General features: G+C 49.9%; 1 protein-coding gene across 1 annotated transcript in view; it reads left to right on the top strand.

Annotated features, from left to right (window-relative positions):
• Positions 1-2,046: 2,046 nt before the first annotated feature.
• PTGFRN (prostaglandin F2 receptor inhibitor) overlaps positions 2,047-8,356 on the top strand; it is a 76,820-nt gene continuing 70,510 nt past the window's right edge. Inside the window, exon 1 of the mRNA XM_014947427.1 lies at positions 2,047-2,251. Within this exon, the coding sequence (XP_014802913.1) occupies positions 2,188-2,251 (64 nt within the window). The 5' untranslated portion in view covers positions 2,047-2,187. The remainder of the gene's footprint in view (positions 2,252-8,356) is intronic.

The raw sequence follows: 8,356 nt of genomic DNA, 5'->3' as shown, positions 1-8,356 counted from the left end.
AAGGCTTAAGAGGCACAAGGCATTTTCAGGACTAGAATTTGACGAAGGATCAGCAGTTTAACCAGCATGATGGCAGCTGACCAGTAAGGGTGAGAGATCTTCTAACCTGTTTTCCGAATTTGACGTGAGGGAAATGCCTTGGTTTACAGAAGTGATGCTTTCCAGTGAAAAAAAAAATGTGTTTGAATGCTAGCCAAAGGAGAAGGTAGAGCAGAATGATCGGAAACAGGCAGCAAGAACAAACAGGCATATGAAACATGGATGAAGATAGATAGTTTTGTTTTGTTTGGACAACCCTTTCCCAGTCACGCTTGTGGATTCAGCTTTATTTGCACTTTGAGAGCTCAGAGAACTTCAGTGTGGACAGGACTAAGTGTCCCCCAGGCACCTCGTGGCTGCAGCTCTGCAAAGAGATCTACTGTGTGCGGGAGCTCAGGTAATTGTGGTTAGAGGCTGAAAGTTCTCCTCATCAGTTTTAGGAGGGTCTTGTTTCATTCCTATCAGCCAACGCCCTCTCTACTGTAAAGCATTACAGAATGAATAACAAAGTCCAAACTAAAATCCAGTCTGATAATCATGCTCAGCTACAAACAGAGCGTGCACTTCCTGCTAGTGGGAGCAAACAACCTCGCCCAAGCCAAGTTGTGCTCAAGACCAAGGCGCACTGGAGACACTAGAATAAAGCCTAAACCACCCATTTTGCGCAGGAGCCGCAGCCCAAACCCATGCATAGGCTCTGGAGATTCCCCACACGGAGGGGATTCTGTGTAACACGGATTAGGCTCCACCAAACAACAGAAAATCAGGTGGCTCGAAGGGAGCTTCGGCGGCAAACAGCAAAACGGACACAAGGAGGGCACTGATTTTACAGTTACTGTGGCAAGGGGACTGAAAGAGCAGGTAACTGTCTGAGTACTAGAGAGCAGCCCAGTACCTCAGTTCTTTGTTTTTACAAACAAACAGGAAATTAAATCCCCGGGCAAACAAAAATCTCTGCGAGCAGGCCGGGAAGAAAGGCAGTGGAGCGGTGGCATGAATGCCATGTGGCGGCAGCCCCATATTGCTTTAAGGGGGAACACAGGGAGGGAGAAAGAGACCCGGTCCCCAAACAGGGCAACGCCGCTTGCGTGGCGGCCGCCTGGCATGGGCGGCACGGGGCAGAGCCGCCCCGTTGGTGCACCACCAGGCAGAGGGTGTCTGTGCTGCCCTGGCCCCGATCTCCATCCCCTGACCCAAGCCCTGAGGCCAGCGGGACCACTCCAGGGAGCGGGCACGGGCACAAGCAGGCCCATTGCTGCCGTGCATGCCCACAGGTGGGCAGGGGGCACGGGTGGGCCCACTCGGCTGGGTTTTGTGAGACAACGCCTGCGCGGATGGGAACATGAGTAGACCCTGCAGTCGGGGCTGTGTGCCCAGGTGTGAGGGAGCCGCCGTGCCTGGCGGGGATGGGGTTCATGGACCACCAAGGAGCTCCCGGCTGTGGTTTGCATGTGGGGACACGGTGTGTGGGGGGGAACCGACCTTACCCCCCCACCCCCGGCCTGTGCCGTGGCTCTCTGTGGGGGGACCCTACGCTGGGGCTGTGCCTGTGAGGAAATCGGGCACCAGCCGACCCCACGCTGCGGGGTGCGAAGACACTGGACACGGGCAGACCTCACCCCACAGCGGTGGGGGAACGGAGGGAGAGCCACAGCCGGGACAAGGACGGGGCATGAGCGGCGCCATGGCGGTCCCCAACCGCCGCTCCCAGTCCCAGCGGCTCCCCAGCGCCCGGACACCGGGGCTTTCCTGGGCCACGCGTGCGGGGCGGCCCCGGGAGAGCGGGAGCGGCGGGGGCAGCGCCGCCCCTCGCCTCGGCTGGCGGCGGCCGGGCCAGCGGCGGCCCCTCTTCTCCCCTCCCCTTTCAGGGAGTGTGGGCCGGGCCGGGCCGGACCCCCGCACCGCCCCCGCTACCTGCGGGCGGGGGCTCACGGGGGCGGGGGCTGGGGAAAGTTTGTCTCTGTGGTTGGCTGCGCCGCGCGGCGCGGCCGGTCGGGGCGGGCGGGCGGCTCCGTGTGCTCGCAGGGCAGCGGGAAGGCGAGCGGCCGGCCGAGGGAGCGCCCCGCCGCCGGTCCTTGGGCTGAGGCGAGCTCTGCGTGTGCCGGAGAACTCTCGCCGAGCGAGAGGCAGCCGCCCGGCCCTTCCAGCATGGGGCATCGCGGGGAGAGGGCGTCCTGCCTGCCTCTCCTCTTCCTCCTCCTGCTGCTGCTGGGTGAGCCCGGGGGTGCGCGGCCGAGGGCAGCGGGGAGGGTGGCTGCGGCGGGGGGGAGGGGGCAGGCCGGGCCGGGCTGGGCTTGGCTTGGCTTCGGCCACCTCGCCCGCAGGTAGTGAGGGAGGCCGGGTCGGGGCGGTGGAGCGCGGGCCCCTCGCCGGAGAAGGGACCGCCGGCCGTGCCCTGCCCGCCTGAGGCGCGGCGGAGCCCAGCCGGGGCGCTGCCCTCCGGGGAGTCCGGGCAGCCCCGCCTGCCCGCCCTGCTCGGCCGTCCCCGGGCTGTCGCCGCCTTCGCTTTCTCCCGGCCCGCCCGCGGGCGTTAACGGCCGGCGCAGCCCTAACGGCTCCACAGCCCCCTCCCCGCCCCCGCTGCCCCCTCCGAGGGCCGGGCCGCGGGCTGCTGCCGGGTATCCCCCCGAAACTTTGAGCCTCCCCCCCCCTCAGAGTAGCGATGGGGCGGTGTGCGTGTGTGTGTGTGCCCGCAGCGTGGCGTGGTCCCCCGGGGAGAGGGGCTTCCGCGGGCGGCCGGGGTTAACGTGACGGCGCGGCGGGAGCTGCTCGCCCACCACCTGGTGCCTGGGCTGCGGCCGCTCCTGAGGTGAGGGCAGCGACATGTCACCTCGTTTCGGGGGCCGAGGGGGGGGTGACCCTTCTCCGGCCGGTTCCACGGGGGAGGGAGGCTGCCGGAGGCTCCCCCAGCCCTCCCTGCCGGCAGCAGGCACCCGGGCTCTCCGAGCACACAGGTGTTGGGGGGGGAGAAGCGATACACTTCTCCCGTGCCCGCCCCTCCGGACCCTCGGGGTTTGCTGCTTCTGCCGTGGAGTTCTCCTGCGAAGAGATGAGGAGTAATTGTGTAGGTGATGTTTGATGCCGTGCTCGCAGAATTGTGTAGCTGTCGTGAGCTTAACGTGTGGCATTGTTCCTTACCGGTGTCGGTGCCAGGCAGGCAGCACGCAGAAATGAAGACTGTAGCAAGAACTACACAAAAGGGTGTGGGTGGTGGGTTTGGGGTTTTTTTTCTTTTTTTTTTTTCTTTTTCCTTTTTTTCTTCAACATTGGACTTGTAGCATTGTTGCTAACAGTGTTACTCAAGCATCACTGAGTTTAACTAGAGAACAAGAAGATTGTTCAGGTAAGATAGTTAGGTGTAGTATTTAAGCGGTTCAGTGTCAGCTGGGTGCAGTCAGGAGTACTTTAGGTGCTGGTGAGCAAGTGTGTCCCACAAATTCCTACATGCAGTTCTTGATTCAGAACACTTGACTAATGGCAGGTAGTAAGCAGGAGCCTTTTCCAGATTTGGGGTGGAAGGAGTGAGTAACTAAACAGTGCCCCAACCCCATGCTGCAGTGCTCTTCTTTAAACAAAACTCTATTTGCTGACTTAGTTTGTGCTTGTACTTTTGACATTGCTATGACTAATTCTTTTTCAAAAGTCTGCCAGAGCACTTTCCTTATGGTTTGGCTGTTGAGCCTTTCATAGCCAGGTCTGCTGAGCAGATAGTTACAATTGAAAAGTCAACTTCCTAAACCTGGGCTCGTCCCAGTCTCTTTCCTGGGGCTGCTTTCAGGCAGTGAGGCAATCCGGGCAGAGGGATGTCTATCTGCAAGATCCTACCACACAAAGGTGTCTACTGTGTTTTCTCTTACTTGCAGCTGAGGTTAGTCGTGTCGTTTATCTTCACAGTATAGGCATTCTGCCAGCTGGGGAAACAGTGAAGAACTGGAGTGAACACCTTTAGTGGTTTTGTTTAGAAACAGAAAGGGAATAAAATTTTTCAAGAGAATGGCTTAGCAGGACAAGCGGAAAATCAGGACTCTCAGATACTCAAGGTCATGCAGCAAAAAGTAAAAACTGTTAAGGATGACGTGCAACAGGAAAGTTGTTTCCTTCTTAATTCCAGACAAAATAATTAGAAGAACTTAAAATGTGTATGCACAGATATCTGGCCACTGTCCATGATATGGTTTGTCTGGATGTGCTGAGCTGCCTTTTGGGGATTTTAAATTTTTTTTTTAATTGGAATGGTGCTGTTAAAATTGACAGTGCTTTTGTGTGCAGGGAAAAAAACCAAAACACCACAACTCTCAACTTTTCAGTTTTCCTTGTGGTGTGTGTTGCATTATTGTTATCTTCTGATATCATTACGTGGTAGCTTCTGTGAAATATTCCAGATGTTAAGAGGTTGGGAAGGTGGTGCTTCTCTCACCCTGGATGGGAAAAGTATGCTTCTGTGAACACGTGTTTTCTAGCAGCTCATTAATAGAGAGACAGGTTGGGGCTTTTCATTAACTAATGTGCTGCAAGTGTTGAGGAATTTTTGTATAGGGAAGGAGTTGAGGCATAGAAGAGTTCATCCCTTGTGTGTATTTAGGCTTGATTGTTTTGTTCAGATCTTTACAAAATAACCCAGCAAAAGGATACAAATAGCTGAAGTATTTGGCTGTGACAAATAAGAATGTTTTCTCATCCTTTCTTCTGGATCCAGTACAATTATAATCTGTTTGGTGAGGAGAGTGTGGGTCCAGAGATTAAGGCTTGATCTAGTCTTTCTTCTCCTCTCCTCTGGTGTGGTTAGAGCCTGAGAAGAGAGGGCAGCATGAGGGCGTTTTGTACTGCCTTTTGCCTCTTTTATGTGTGATTTCATTCTGCAGTCAATCTGCTCAAGCAACATGTGAAATGCTCTGGAAACCAAAACATCCCTCCTGGGACAAGACATCCAAAAAACAAAGCAGGTATCTGGTGGTTACCAGGGCTCAGACTGTTAAGTAAACAATAAGCCTTCCAACTCCTGGATTATTTTTTTTTCCCCTGGTTCTTGTTTGAGATTCAAGGTAAGAATTTCAGTGTATTTGAAAAAAAAAAAAAGCTGTTTTTTGTTAAAGTACTATGGGGCTTGAGGAGAGCAGACACTCAGTAAATCTTGGGGGAAAACCATTGATGATGGGCTTCCCAGAGGTGGCCTTTTTCTTACTGTCATTTAGACCTGTGTGACACTCGCTGTCCGCTATGATGAAAGTCAGTTCCAGCATGCCAGATCCCCAGGAGCATTGTGTATACATGAATAGAGTTGTTTCTTACAACTCAAATCTTAAATTCTTTATTGTTTTTTATATTTCTTTTCCTCAGAAGTTACAACAATTAGTCTTTTGAATCAAGGTTTAATTCAAACTCTGCAATAGAAAGCTTTTGGTAATTAGTGTAAGTTATTGTGATCATGAACTTCAAGGAAAAGCACGCTTTAATCTTTCCCTGCGTTTGCAGCTAAAGTGAAAGCATTAAAAAAATGGGAGAGCCTCAAGGTTTAGGGCAGGGAGATGATGTAAGGATGACTGCCCACGGAGCATTCAAGGTGTGTTAGAGTGGAACTTGCTTCCTGTTCCTTTGCTGGTGCCTGCTTATCTGCCCGTGAGTTCAGGGCTGGTGGCCTTTGCCTGCCTACCGGTGGAAGAAGGCAAGTTTAGATCCTCACTGGTACTTGCAGAAGGAGCTGACAGCTAGACCTGCCTGTCTCTGTTGTAGCTTTGGAGGTGGTTAAAAAGGCTCCAAACGGGGAAATACCCACAAGCCTGTCCTGGTCTTAGCAGCTGCAGACCGCTAAGGTGGTAGAAGCACGTAGTGAGCGTTGAACTGGGTTGGTGAGGCACTGAAGGGCAGGTGGTGTTGCTGAGGGGGAAGCGCTTTCTGTGTGTTTTTGCCATGCTGATGTATTTTCTTAGTGTGTAACAGGCTGTGGGAAGGTGTGGGAATCAAAGGGTGAGCAATGTAGTGAGTGGTTTTTTTTTTCCTTTACATCCTGTGTTCTTTTGGGTTGGCAAATGATAGCTTAGTCACCTTTTCTGGCTCTCTTGTGTCTGTAGGTTCCTACCCAGGGCTCCTTTTTAGGGAGTCCTGGTGCTTTTTCTGAAATTCTTCGACCTTGTTCTCCAGGTTTCTCGACTGCTACATTTCAACATAGCAACAGCTTGCTCTCTTTAGGTAGTCTCTGTTGTATTTGGCTCTAATCCCTGAACTGAGGTATAAACCTGCCTGAACAAGATTTGAAGTAAGCAGTAGGGGTCATTTAAAAATGCAGCCACATGCTTGATTAGAGGGGAATGTACTTAAGAAATAATATATATCTGTCCGTCTAGCTATATAAACATAGAGGGACATTTGAGATTTCAGCTTTCACATCTTATAAATTTATGGGTTGATTTGTTTTTGTGTAGTAGGTTTTTGTTGTTGCATGGTTGTTTTTTGTTTTTTTTTTCAGTCTCCGTAATCCTTTTCAAACACTTACCTGCAAAACAGACCTGTATATTTTTTTAGTAGGGAAATGGTTACATATCTTGATAAGATGCTTTTACAAAGTGAACATTTCAATTCTCTGATTTTAGATGCCTTTCATTAATTTTTATCATGTGTGTAGTTCTGTGTTTTAGAAGGAAGGGAAATGGACATGTTACCTGAAAATGTGAATTCTTTCTGGTTATACATAGAAATCAATCACTTGAAAGTTAAGGTGGAAAGAACTTGAGGAAAACATTACTAATGTGGGCTGGGTCAAAGCAGGGGTTATGTGAGTGTCTATCAAGGTCTCTAGTACTGCTTTCTTAGAAGATCTGCAGTAGTAAGTGATAAAATCTGTTTTCTAGACATCTGTAAGGCAGAACTGTTGAGGGATACCAAGGTTTCAATTTCTGTTGAAGAATAATGAGCAGTTTCCTGCATGACCCTAGTTCCTAACCTCAGCAAGGTCCCCCAACACTGCATCAAACAAGACAGGGAGAGACTGCAACATATGTGATTTTTGTATGGGTTGTTAGTATCTCCTGCCCTAAGGAAGGAGTGACCTTGTATCAATGAGATAGTAACTTCTCCAAGTGTCTGTTTTTCGTCAGTTTATTCATTAGAAAACCTCAAATTGTAGCTTTCTTCCAAGGCTTGAATACCTGCTGCGAAGGGCTTTAAAAATAAGAAGATAAACTTTTAATACACCTTGTGCATTAGGCTTTGCAATAGACAAAGATATAAAGTCAGTTTCAGACCAAACTGCTTTTGGGATAGGATGATCTGAAAAATGGTTGCTCAGGTGCCAGAAGCCTTGAATATTGTCTTTCCAAGTAATCAGCACAGCTAAAATAAGATAGGAAGCAAGACAGAAGTTATGGGACTTTAAAAAGTTTCTTAGTTTTTTGAGTTTCATATCAGAAACTGGCTTATCCATTTACATGTAAGCTTTCATAATTGTAAAGCATAACTGTTTTCTTCTAACTGAAGTCTGAGAGGAAAAAGGATGGTTGTCCTTTTTCTCTGGAGTTGGAAGAGGTTTCAAAGCTGGCCTTCCAGTGAAAACCATTATCAACTTTAATTATGGCATTCTGACTAAGTTTAAAGTGAGCTAGATAGAAAGTTGAACCAGTGTTACTAACTGAATGCCTTTGTTGACTCTTGTAAAGTTATAACGCAGTACGGTAATGCTGGTGGATTTGATGTAATTGCTATGGGGACTGCTTGAAACTTGTTGTAGAGTGTCGCAGTCAGTGCTCCTTTTTATTACTCTAGATGAGGCAAGTTGCAGGGAAAGTCTTATGTGACAGGGTATGAAGAAGCAGCCTGGAGAGCAATATCTCTTGTATGCAGTGGTGGCAAAATACTGCTGCAGAAATATGAAGAATTGCTGAAGCAAGCTGAAGTATTTGACTAGTGATAATCTCTATGGCCAGATGGAATTTTCATGGATGCTCTAAAGGATCTGAACCATTAGCTGAGCTGTGGGAAGAATAGGTAAATAACATTGAGTCCTGGACAGGATTTCCTTTAAAAAAAGATCTGAGGTTGGTTTTTGGAATTAATTGACTTGTGAACTTCAGGAATGAGAACTAATTAAAGGCTGGAGCTCCCAGGCAAGCTGTCACAACTGCTGATAGTCAGGGCTGCCAGCAATGCCTGTAGTGTCTGCTTGGTTCTTTTTGTTATGAGGGCAATCTCTTAAATTGTTTATTATTCTGCAATACTTTAGGCATTCATGCTGAAATTTTCTGGGCTGGTGTCTATCACAGGTTGATATTTTCTTCTAGGAAATCCATGCTGTACCTGTCCCCCCGTGCCCACCCCACCCCCACCC

The sequence above is a fragment of the Calidris pugnax genome, unplaced genomic scaffold, assembly GCF_001431845.1.
Source record: "Calidris pugnax isolate Ruff unplaced genomic scaffold, ASM143184v1 scaffold95, whole genome shotgun sequence".
NCBI classification, from domain to species: domain Eukaryota; kingdom Metazoa; phylum Chordata; class Aves; order Charadriiformes; family Scolopacidae; genus Calidris; species Calidris pugnax.
Note: the sequence above shows the minus strand (reverse complement) of the source record. Positions and strands in the feature narration are given on the sequence as shown.